General features: G+C 34.9%; 1 protein-coding gene across 1 annotated transcript in view; it reads right to left on the bottom strand.

Annotated features, from left to right (window-relative positions):
* The window catches only part of LRP1B (LDL receptor related protein 1B), a 618836-nt gene that overhangs the window by 269209 nt on the left and 337104 nt on the right, over nt 1–12523 (bottom strand). Inside the window, exons 20-23 of the mRNA XM_014941128.1 lie at nt 10894–11010; nt 8400–8480; nt 6957–7124; nt 4933–5115 (exon numbers count right to left, since the gene is read on the bottom strand). Coding sequence (XP_014796614.1) covers nt 4933–5115; nt 6957–7124; nt 8400–8480; nt 10894–11010 — 549 coding nt within the window. The remainder of the gene's footprint in view (nt 1–4932; nt 5116–6956; nt 7125–8399; nt 8481–10893; nt 11011–12523) is intronic.

The following is a 12523-nucleotide window of genomic DNA, read 5'->3' as shown; positions in this document are numbered from 1 at the left end:
CAAACTCTCCCTACCCATAACTCTACTGTCTGCCGTAATGCAATAGCAGATTTCAATTTCCTTTAAAAGAAATATCTGCTTAAGATTAGCTTAATATTTTTGATCTTTTCTCGTTTTAACGGGAAGGGTGCCACTGTCCTCACTGTATAACAACAGTGTAAAATACAATGAAACAAGACCACTGAAAAAAATACGTTTCTGCAGCATCTCACGATGCAAATGTGAGACTGCCTTCACCTTTGGTGAAGAAAAGCAAGAAATGCAAAACCACCTGGAAAACTTAAACAGGGGATGGTGCCAATTAGAATGAAAAGCTTTCACCAATTTCTATGGTGGAAAAAGTCTCAAACATTCTACATTGAAAAGACAGAATTGCACTGACACAGGGAAACCAAGTTGCATGCACTATATGTATGCATTTAACGATGAGCTGCAATCACAAGTGTTTTAAAAAGTGTCCATATTCATTAATATCTTGAAATGATCATTGATTTTATGTATTATTATAACACAGCAATAGAATGAAAGCTAATGAAAAACACCAACGTCAAGCACACTAACCAGATCTCAGAGTAAATTGACGTTGCTTCCAGCAGAGCTCTTAATCTGTTTTTTAATCTTTTATACATACAAATATTTACAGAGCAAATCAGTTTTGCTGCCTTTCTCTTACCTTAATGAAGATATATTTTATAATAAAAGATTAATCTTCCACTATGATAGCTATGACATGTTCTTAAGCAGAATATACTTTCAAGGAATTAATCTTTGCCAAAGTTCTAGAGATAGACTTAATGAAGTATTATGACTGTCTTGAAACCATTACTTAAAATTCAGTGATATTATTTATTGCCCCTTATTGAAATTCACACTTTTAGTTTCCAGCATCCTTTTTAGTAAGATTTCATCACAAATTAATTGCTTCAATGGATGTGTCTGTTCTTTTCCATAGCTCTTTTGTGTATCATAGAAGATATACATGTGAAGTAGTGAATCAGAAGCTCTGACTGCTTCTCCAACATTTTTTATTTCCCACAAATACTAGTAAGTACAACACATTACCTTTTTATATATACTATGTAGTCTTTGTTGGGATACTGAGCCCAGGAAGTTTTTTTGACAGATTATACATTCAACTGTAGGAAAACTACTTTGGTGGAGTGTTAATTGCTTTCAGTTTCCTCTTACAGGTACTCCTTACTGCCTAAAGCTATAATGCCTTCCTGACCTATAGAATGGACTCAGTCTCATCACTATCAAAATGGAAGCACATTCTAATCACACACATTTAACACAATGTGGTGTTCAATGATCTTTCTTGTTTTGTAGAACAAACCTGAGACTTAGTCTGAACTGCTTTGTTTCAAGAACATGGCTATTTCTGGTATTTAAAAGCTTTTTAGTACAAAGCAGATGTTTATAAATGTCTCCAGAATGAGAGAGAGGAAAAAATTTCAAGGCCTAAAGTAGACATCGGTTACCACAGAAAACAACGACAACATGAACTGAGCATAAGAACAGTATTGGAACAACATATATCATTTTGTAATTTATTTGCTTTGGTGTTTTTTTTTTTTAATTTAAATTTTTTATGTCAACCGCATTCACCCCTCCAGTCAGAAATTTTATCATTCTGAATGATCACTATGTTCAAAAAGGTTATTAAAGTAGTTGTACAAGATGTGCAGGTCTAAAGATCTAAAAGTGAGAGAGGAGAGGGAGCAGGGAGGGAACAAGTGGAAGCAGCACTGGTAAACCCACCTTATGACTGACACCCTTTTCACCCACCCTTTGAACTCCATGCTTCCCATTCTTGTGTTCCTACTAAGTCTTGTCCTCTTCCAAAATTCTTTTCACGCCGTATCTCTCACATTAACCCTTTATTCCTCATCAGCCCTCACATATGCTGTAGGGCAGCCCTACCAATTTCCTCCTCCTCATCTTTCTCAAAAACCCATAATTCCCAGCCTTCCTTAGTATCAATATCTCTCCACTCTTCTCTGCTTGTCACATACTTGTATCTTGACTTACACTCCCCATCCAGACAGGACTATTGCTGCTGTCCTCTTCCAGTACCACTGAGACAATCACTCTTTGACTTTATTTCCTCTCTATGTACATTCTCTATTTCCCATTCCAAAGAAATCCTACTTCTACTCTCATCATTATTTCTTTCTGTCTAGTATATTATTCACAAGTGAGAAAGAAAATGTACAAAATAATAGTCCACAGGGTACCATTAAAAATTGTAAGATGTAAAATGAACTGCTTCTTGAAAGAAACATAAAAAGCAGTAAGTATTATAAATATACAATACAGTTCAGATCTACTGCTTATGAAGCGAAGTATTCATGGCACTTTTGCATTTGTCTTCACAGAAGTACTTGATTACAATCATTAGAGCAATTAGATGACTTTTTAAGTGAGATTGCACATATTCTGCTCTTGGTGCAGTACTACTAACTGCAAAGCAGGAAGATGGAATAAAAAGGATAGATTTATGTACATTAAACTGAGTTGAAGTACATGCCTGTAATAATTTTTGGAGGATAGAATCAGAATTTAAAGTAGGAAGTTGAATCTTAGTATAATCTAATTTAGTCTAGTCTAATTTAAAAGAAGTCTAATCTAATTTAAAAGCAGAAAATAACTGGCTAGAAGCAGCCCAGCAGTAGTCAATCTCAATCAGGTAGTTATTGCATCTCATATCCTACTGCTGCACAAACTCTAGTATATTTTCCATCACACATCACCACAACCAACCACGTCATGTTCTTGAAAAAATTAGAAATGTCATTCTGAAATCTGTCAACTCAAGTCCCCTGCAGCATTTTGGCTGACTTTGGATATCAGACCTCAAGAACTGCACAGGTTGGACAGTTCCAGTAAGACCAACAAAAAACACTACAGGTTTGAAAATATAAAATACAAATATAAGACATTCAAAAGAAAAAGAAAATTATCTTATTATTTAACAGAAATGTGGCTAAGGAGACATATGACAGAAGTCTTTCAATATTCAGAAGATTTTTATACCAGCAAAAACTTGAAAACAATCAACTAAGCTTGTAGCAAAGATTCAGATTACTTATTAGGAAAAAAATGTTCAACTATTAAGTTCTTAAAAGACTATATATAAGTTACTGAATACTCTCTATTGGATGTTCTTAAGCGCATATCAGAAAATGGGCTGGATACAATAGTTTCTAGAGACCAACATTACTCTAAGCAGAAAACCATCTTTGGCTGAAGGCTGACAAAAGCTGTATTTGCAACATGACACACATGCCTGTGGCATTGTGACAGATTAACCAGAGCCACTGAAAAATACAATAGATAAAGACCCTGTAGCTCCTATTTACTGCCATAAAACAAAGAGAAAAAAGCAAGCAAAATAGTGGGCAGTAACATTTTGCTATTACTGTCCTTACCAACTGTCACTTCCCTCCAGATGTATTGGCTGTTTCACCTTCCCCTTCCCCCCCCGCCCCAATTCCTACCCAGACCCATCATATTTTGTATTAGGAAATCAGATGTCACAATCTAGCAATCAATAAGGGGAGAATTAGCCACTTGCTCCTCATCTGACCAATTCTCATAAATGTGGAAGCCAGACAGCATTATTTCTTTAGAATAATCCAGAAGGAATATGATGTTTAGTCTGAAAACTGAAAGGATCATGACAAACTATTTCTTTTAAACCCATTCCTCATACGTCCCACCATATGGAATTAAACTGAAAAGTAGCTAAACACAAATTTGCTTTTGCTGTTTTCTGTTCCAATGCATTACCAACATGCCTCCTCCTGAACAGCAATCTTGTTCCTCCCAGGACTGATGGAAGGAAAATAGTGAAAGAAGAAAATTAGGGATGAAACTGTCACAACTGATTCCTAAAGAGATGATTCCACACAACCAAGCAGCATGATTGCATCTTCCTCTAAATCAAAGCCATATACCTTTGAATTTAGCAAGTGTTTGATGAAAATATTTTTGCTGTATTTATATGTGCAGCTAGAGAAGTCACATTTCATCCTTCATCCAGTAAACTCAGGTATTGCCCTCCTTGCAATATGACTGTAAACATAGGAAAAAAAATGAACTCTCTGTTCAGAATGTATCCATAGATGTTCAAAAATACTTTTGGACAGAGCTCGCATAACTAGACTGCTTTGCATGATAATGTTATGCACACAGGCATTAGAATGGATTCTCCTTTCCTGTAATAATTATACTTGCCTAATGGTAATAATATTACTACTACTTATATCCTGAACTAAATTTTACTTTTAAAGGTTATTTTACCCCCAATATTTCATTAGGCTTTGAAGAAATTGGAAAAAGATTAATACAATACTGACAGATATTAATTTCTTCCTTAACTAGACTGTCTCCTAAGAAAATATTCCATCTAAGCACTATTTTGCAAAAATATCCTCATGTAGAGATTGTCACATTCTTTTCACATTTTTTAATGAACTATACTTAGCAAAATTTTATTTCAAACATTCCGAAAGAACGCATTTTTCTTCCAATATTGCGGTTCAAACTTCCAGCGCTGCAGTTTTAATTCTTTGATGTCTTCTACCTAATTACTTTACACCATTTCAATCAACTTGTAGGGCCAAAGAGGGAAAATAGAAGAAAATACTTGGACTTTGAAGTACTATTAAATGCTACATTTAAGTATTTGGTTTGTTGTACTATCACACAGAACAGTTTCAGCTTTAAGTAATCTCAAATCCCAACCCTTTTATATTATAAACCAGAAAACAGGCTATGGAAGTATATTAATATTAATTTCCTAGTATAAGTACCATCGCCACAGTAGTATTAAGCATTAAAAGCAATATTCAATAGCAGATATGTGGTCAAATCACAGACAGACACACACTGAGTAAATGAGAGCAAAACATATCTGCCAGCATATACCTGTGCTCTTGCAGGAGAACTTTGTTTTTTCATCACACAGTCGTATAGTTCCATTACAGCCCTTTTCATCACTACCATCTTCACAGTCCTTTTCTCCATCACAGCGCCACAACTCAGGAACACAATTCCCATCAGGACTGCACTGAAATTCCTTCCCATTGCATCTTCCAGGGGAGGGAGTTTCTTAGAAAAATAAGAATTACATTGAAGAACTTGCTCAGGTGAGGTTTTTTTTTTTCCATGTCAAGTCTACAACGACTTAGAATTCCCCTTCCCAACCAAAGCCAAAACCAGAGTCCCCAAGTGTAACACTCAAAACTCACTAGTCCTTTCTAACTCACCACGCCAACACGAGCTCTAGACAAGCTCTTTCTCATCCTGCTCACTCCCTTCACTCTCCCCTCTGCTGCAGGCTCAAGGTAAATACCAATCTATTTATATTTTTTTGCACAGCTTTCAGAGAAGAATTAATTTAGAGATGTAAGGAGGACTAAGGCTGATGATGTTTCTCCTGGTGCTTCATAAGCCCTGCCTCTCACCCTCAAGCTACATCCCCTACTCCTTTCTTTCTCCTCTTTTTTCCAACAAGGTCCATCTCCTAGTTGGCAAAACATGGAAGGTCACATCTTTGCTCTACTGACACAAGAGTTCCAGCTCTTGTAGCAGACTGCTTGTAGCATTTCTGAATTCCACAGCAATGAACTTCAGGTCAGTAGAGCTATATAATCAGTCTTGAATGTTTCAAAACATAACAACTAAGTGATTTTAGTTATTCATCACATACGTAATTCTCTAAGTGTTTTCTAGATGATGGTCTTTTCAATTTTATCTTTGCCCTCCTTTTCCAAAACTATTACCACTACGAGTACTGCTAACACACTAACAACAAGCACATGAACTTGAAAGTAATGATAAATGTATACATTCCTGTTTATAAAAAAGGAATTTAAATAAATTCTTATAAGACATCCTGTAAATATATGGTTTATTTTATTAAAATTTGTTCTGTTTTTTTTTTCCCAAATAATCTGTATTCTTGCATCCTATTGTAAATATAGCAAAGACAAGTTGCTGGACAAGTGTACATCACGTAGCAGAGCAGGACACAGGAGATGTATTAACTGAAAATAACTGGGGTATTTCAGAGACAGGTGCAGATCCCAACATAACATGGTATTGTATGAAAAAGGAGAGCTCTGAGATAGATGTGAACAGGGGAAAAGGGAGTAGTTTAGTTCCAGACCAATTATTTTGATACAGGTAAAATAATAATAACTTATATAGATATATAAAAATTAAGGACTTTATTCATGCACAGCATTCTGCTAATTCATCTATTTGTATAAGGTTTGCAGCTACATTTAGAAAATAAACTCATAAGAAAGAACCAATAAAATCACATACAACTACTTTATTGTGGAAAAATCACTATGAGAACAATATGAGAGAAAAATATTCCCTCGTTCTTATCTGAGGGTTCTTTATCCTCTGCTACAAGCATCCTCCTCTTCTCTCCCCACCCAAATAAATACGTGTTGCATTTAAACAGGACTGTAGTTTGTTAAAACATTTTTATGCTTTAGTAACACTAATTAAAAAAAAAACAAAAAACAAACAAACCACAAGAACAGAAACTTGGATCACACAAAAATGCGAGTGTTACTGCATAAAACCCCCAGAAAATATAAACACTAACTTTGGGAATTCTGCTTACTACCTCTTTATCTAGGCAGCATGCATTTCTGTAAAAGGAAAAACATCACGTTTAGCAAAATTCAGGACAGTAAAACTACAAAACTGATCTCAGTATAATACCCATTTTGTTTTCAAATGCATTCTTCTTCTGTGATGCACTTCTGCATGATCATATTATACTTGACATATTTTCCATTCCAACCATTACCAAGGTTAAAAGCATTTTCTCTTTTTCCATTGACTGAAAAAGGGTCCTCTATATTTATAATATATGATGCTTTGTGTTTATAAGTATTAAAACGTGGGGGGAAAAAAGAATGAATGCTGACCTTCCTTGCTGCAGTTTGTTTTGGTTTCATCACTGAAATCTCCACAGTCATTGTCACCATCACAGGCCCAGTGGCTTGGGATACATCTACCATTAGAACATCTGAACTGATCAGCAGAACAGGAGTGAATACAGCCCAGCTCATCACTTCCATCACCACAGTCGTCATCTGCAAATATGAATATTTTTATTAATTTAAAAGATAAAAAAGGTCAATAAAAGACGTGAGGAGAAAAAGATATCTCCAGAACAGCAAGAGAAAAATAACTTGCAGCAAACAAAAGAGTATGTTTACTGTAACAGGCATATAGTAAAATTATTTCTAATGCAAGTAACTCTTTAATTTACCAACAGCACTCAACTGTCATTTTGGGCAGTCCTCTCTTACACTTATTCACAGTTATTCAATCACAGACACCAGGAAGCATGAGGAGGCTGTAGATTTTCTTCATTTCTTTAGTTGTGTGTAACCACACAGGCTTCCAAACACAGTGGGTTTGCTTTACTCTCAGTGATTCGTTAACTTGGACAGTTAAGCACAGACACACACACACAGACCTTCATATCAAACAAAACTAAAACCTGATGTCAGAATTGCTTTTCAGAATTTAGTATCACTAATATTGCTTCTGTGTACTTGCAACAGAGCAAGGTGGAGAAAGAGAGCAACACATAAACAAGGGTGGAATGTAGTTTCTCATTATTCCAAGATTGTGGTAATGACTACAACATTAAGGCAATTCCCATAATTTGATTGTGATTACCAAGGGATGGAAAAGATAAATAACTTAGGTAAACACTGAAGGGTCTCCTCGCACAGGATTTCAGTAACTACACTGTGATAATTGGGGGAATCTGTCCATTTTACAGGTATGAATTCCTATCACCCTTTAAAAATTACAGTAATATCAAATGCTGCAGTGGATGAAGAACCAACCCAACATATTAAGACTGGCAGATATGACTCCCATATCACGAGCTCTGAGAGAAGATTAATTTGAACAGTTGTCATTCAAATATGTTCTCTTTCAGGTGAAAGAAACAACTTCATTGTAAAGTCTTCCTAGCCTTCACTCTTCAGGGATGCTATTTATTAATTTGAACTTGCCCACAAACAACAGAAAAATCAGATACTTTGGCCACTGGAACTATTTTGCTCTCTAAAAGTAGAAAATACTTAGCTTCTTTTTTTTTAATAATGATAGCTTATATCACACTTCATTCTAAAAAATATACTATTTGTAACTATTACCATATCCACTGCATCATTCCTTATATGAAGCTTATTATTGCTGCTCTCTAGGTCAGGTCAGCAATTTAAAAATACTATACTTATTCTCTGATCACTTGCAACATCAGTCTTATAAGAAAAGAGTGAGTATCAAAGCAATATTTATGTATTGTCTACTGTATTCATTTCAGATACAGAACACTTGACACTTGCCTGAATCACATAGCCATTTGCTGCTAATGCATCTTCCATTTTTACATATAAATTGAGTTAGTGGCTCACACGTTGGGAATTCTGTGAAAGTGTTCAAAAAGAAACAAAAACAATTTAATGTATATCCTCTTGAGTAATATTCTTCCACCCTCCGATATGCAGAAACTACACAAGTGTATTGGATCAAACATTTGCACCTGCCAGACACTTAATCTGGAGAGGAGAAAAAGGTGAGACACCAAAAAGGGAAAATAAAAAGGCTTTTAACTATAAATACTGGTCAAAACCCTATCCTTCCTCAACACAGACCCCTGAAATACATTACTCTGTGTCATATAACATGATCCTATATTCCCATCAGACCACAGCTATCTTTGCCACTAAGCATGCTAATGTTTACAACTATATTATATATTAAGAATATATATTATAGCTTGATGACAGATACAAACAGATATTTTCAATGTGTTTATTTATATTAAAAAGTCCTCTGATTGCAATAACATTGGCAGTGAAAGACAGGAAATGGAAGACTATAAAATGAGAAGGTCAAGTACAAAGCAAAAGAACAGTCAGGACATAAAGTTGCTGTATGCTGACATAATAAAATCCAAAAGTAAAATGTCAGTGTTTACAATCACTTCCTCCAAGCATCCCAGTAAAAAGTAGTAGAAAACTGAGACAATAACATTCATAAAGACTCATCTATATTAGAGATTTGGTTTTATAACTGTCTAACAGGCATTCAGGAACAGGCCGGACAGGGAGAATCACTTCTTCTACCTTTGCACACAACAGAACTTATTTGATTTGAAGCATGGCAATTAGAAGTCTACCTCACTACTATTCTCATTTTTACTCATATAATGACTTTATTTTGATGTAGATTTTATTAAACGTTTTCTCTTTTGAAGTAGCAGATCTGGTATCGATTACTGTCAATACAAAATCAGCTCTCTTTATTTCTGGTTTATATCACTTTAAAAGAAGAAAAAGGAAAAAAGCAATAAGAAATAAGGCAACAGAAAGCAGGTGAATATCCCAGGAAAAATATCAAGTATTTACATGTAAAAATCTTGAATGTAGTTATAGAAGGACATTTTGATAACTACATATGGGCTTAAGAAGTAACAATGTAAACTCAACTAATGGGTCAGGAATAATTCAAAATTAAACAAACTTTAGGGATTATGTATAAACATAATTTACTGATTGGATCCTACATGTTGCCTCCCATAGAATATTTGGTAATTGAGGTCCTCTAGATTTATGTTTATGGAACACAAAGCATCATTCCATTACTTTCATTTATGCATTTACTGTTTTTTTTCCTCACTCTCCACTGCAAGTGCTTTGTAGGTTTTGAGATTTTTGCAGAAAACAGCTATTATCAGTAGTGAACTTTAATAACTCTACTGAAAGGGTTTAAAGTGGTAAGATGTTCAAAAAAGGCACAAAAAAAGCTAATGTTTTATCAACTACATTGCTTTCATAGTTTGATTTTGATTAAGAAAAAAGTATCTTTATAAGAGTTAATCAAGTTAGAATATCAGCTATATCTGAGAAAAATACAGGTCTAACTACTAAGTATCCTAACAAGTACACTTTAGATGTTAATTTTTTTTGCGCACAATGTGTCCCTTCATGTTAACATGGCTGATGCTACTAAAATAATCAGTCCGCATTCTTTTTTGAAAACCTATCCCATTATAGTGTAGCACACTTAACACACTTACTAATTCATATTAGTAATTCCAATATCACAAATATAACCTTGTAAGCAGGGAACACCCTGACACAATAGCTTGCAGACAGCTCATTGCCTCCTCCTCTCTCAGACTCACAGCAGTTACCTGTGACCTCCCGAACACACACAGGCACTCATGCTGACTTATGAAAATCTTAATTATTTGGAAGTAGCTGATTAGAGAGAGCGCACCTCCCTTTGCAGTATCTCAATAAAGCAGCAATCAGCAGAGCTGCTGATACTCTCTCATGATATAACCAAGAATGACTGATTTTTTCTGGAACATACAACATCAAAACATCCTCCTGTTCAGACTTGAAACAGTCTGATTTTATTGACATCTAGAATATGCTGAAGGGGCCTGTGAAGAGGTATATAGAAGAGATAAATATCAACATTTGATGGTGACAGTATTTGAAAGAGGTATATAGAAGAGATAAATATCAACACCAACAATGGTGACAGTATTTGCTAATGGGCTGTAAATTAGAAAAGTGTTGACTGATCTGCATATTTGGCATTGCAAGTAAAAACTCATTAATAGAAAATGCAGCCTTTACTTTGGGTTTATTTATTAATCTAATATATTATATTTGCAATTTCAGAAAGAATATTATCTGTTCATGTAAAAACAAAAAGGCCGCTCTTACTTTTTCTCTCCATCAGTTCATGTGAAAAGAGATCCTTATACATTTAACTTATTAAAGAATAATTTTACTTTTTTTCCCCAAAAGAAAATTTACTTACCACAGGATGTCATTTCATCGGTTTCATCTCCACAGTCATCCTCCCTGTCACACAGCCACGATGTCGGAATACAGCGCCCATTCCCACAAGAAAATTGGTCAACCTGACACGTTCTTGCTGTCAAGACAAAACACTCCAAAAATGCAAGGGAAATGGACTAAATCTGTTAGGTCTCTCAGTGCGTGTCTGCATATAGAAGTTTCAAGTCTGAAGGGCACGACCTGCCCTGCTGCTCCTTGTACCTCATCTGACTAAATATCATTCACCTGCTTTGATTTCAGAGAAAATTGAGGCCACCTGCAGGACTGTGTTCTCCCCGTTATGTAGAATTCCTAGTGTTTTCTTCAACATATGAGAACATGAAGTTTTACGGGTAAAATGTGCAACTGTAATGATCCATTAAAGGAAATGATATATGTCTTCTGAAGAAATAAAGATCACTAAAAGAAATCATGCTATGTAACTACATAAATTACTTTGAGAGCTGATGAACAGTAAGACTTCAATAAAAATATAACATATAAAACTGACGTTACTTATAATTTTGTGTATTCTAAATGTGAACCCATAACTACAATGCCAGGGTTAGTGACACAAATTTTGTTTTCAAATTTAAGCTTTTAGAGTTTGTCTATATGTGACTCCATACTTTAAAAAAATAAATAATGAGACATCAGAAACCTCAATAATCAAAAGAATATTCCTTCATCTGCTATTCTCAATTCTCCTTTTTCTTCCAGGAAATAGCTTAAAATACAATAGAAGAATAGAAGTTTAAAATATTGTTTTTTAAAACATGAATAGTGTTTGCCACTGAAGGAAAAAAAAAAAAGGAAAAAACAAGAATACAGAATTCAACCCAGAGCCAAATGACATAGGGATGCAAATACGGTCTTCAAATCAGACTCTTATCCTACAAGGAAACCCCTGAATATCAGAGGATATCAAGAAGTATTAGAATCCACATTAATACTGTAGAGGTGATATGGACACTCTAGGTCTGCATTTGCACCAGAGAGCTTTTAGCCAGACTGCACAAGTAACAAGGTGAACAGCTTACTACACACAAAAATTTAAATCAATGAAAATGAGTTCAGGCAATATTTTAATACACAATGTCTGCTGTCTATCACTGCATTTCAGTGTTAAGCGGTCATCACCTTATTGATGTCTATTGATTATTTTGTACATCACATATTTAATGACTGTTTAGTCTACTCTGCTGATCAGCACTAAACATCACTTCCATACATGCAAAGGGCAGACTTAGAACTCCATGATTTATTGCAGTGGAATAAGTAAACAATCTTCACCTTGGTATTTCCTTAAAAATCCACTATACAGTTAATAACTTACAAGTGAAAGCAGTTTCAAGCTACCAAGGGGAAACTGAATAGCTAATTACGCTTTTGTCAGCATAAAATAAAATTTGCTAGTGACATGGCACTGATCACAGCATGTTAACAAACAAAATTCTAACTGCCAAAAAAGATTTAGCAGGGACAAGTTTGTACCTAAGCAGTGCTTTGACAGTCAACCCACATGGACAGATTAAGTGCTGAATTACTTTGGAAAGCACAGTCAAGCACAAAGATTAAGCAAAATATAATTTATATTCCAGCCTTAGTGG

This window comes from Calidris pugnax, unplaced genomic scaffold (assembly GCF_001431845.1).
Source record: "Calidris pugnax isolate Ruff unplaced genomic scaffold, ASM143184v1 scaffold60, whole genome shotgun sequence".
NCBI classification, from domain to species: Eukaryota; Metazoa; Chordata; class Aves; order Charadriiformes; family Scolopacidae; genus Calidris; species Calidris pugnax.
This window is presented reverse-complemented; position numbering and strand designations above follow the sequence as displayed.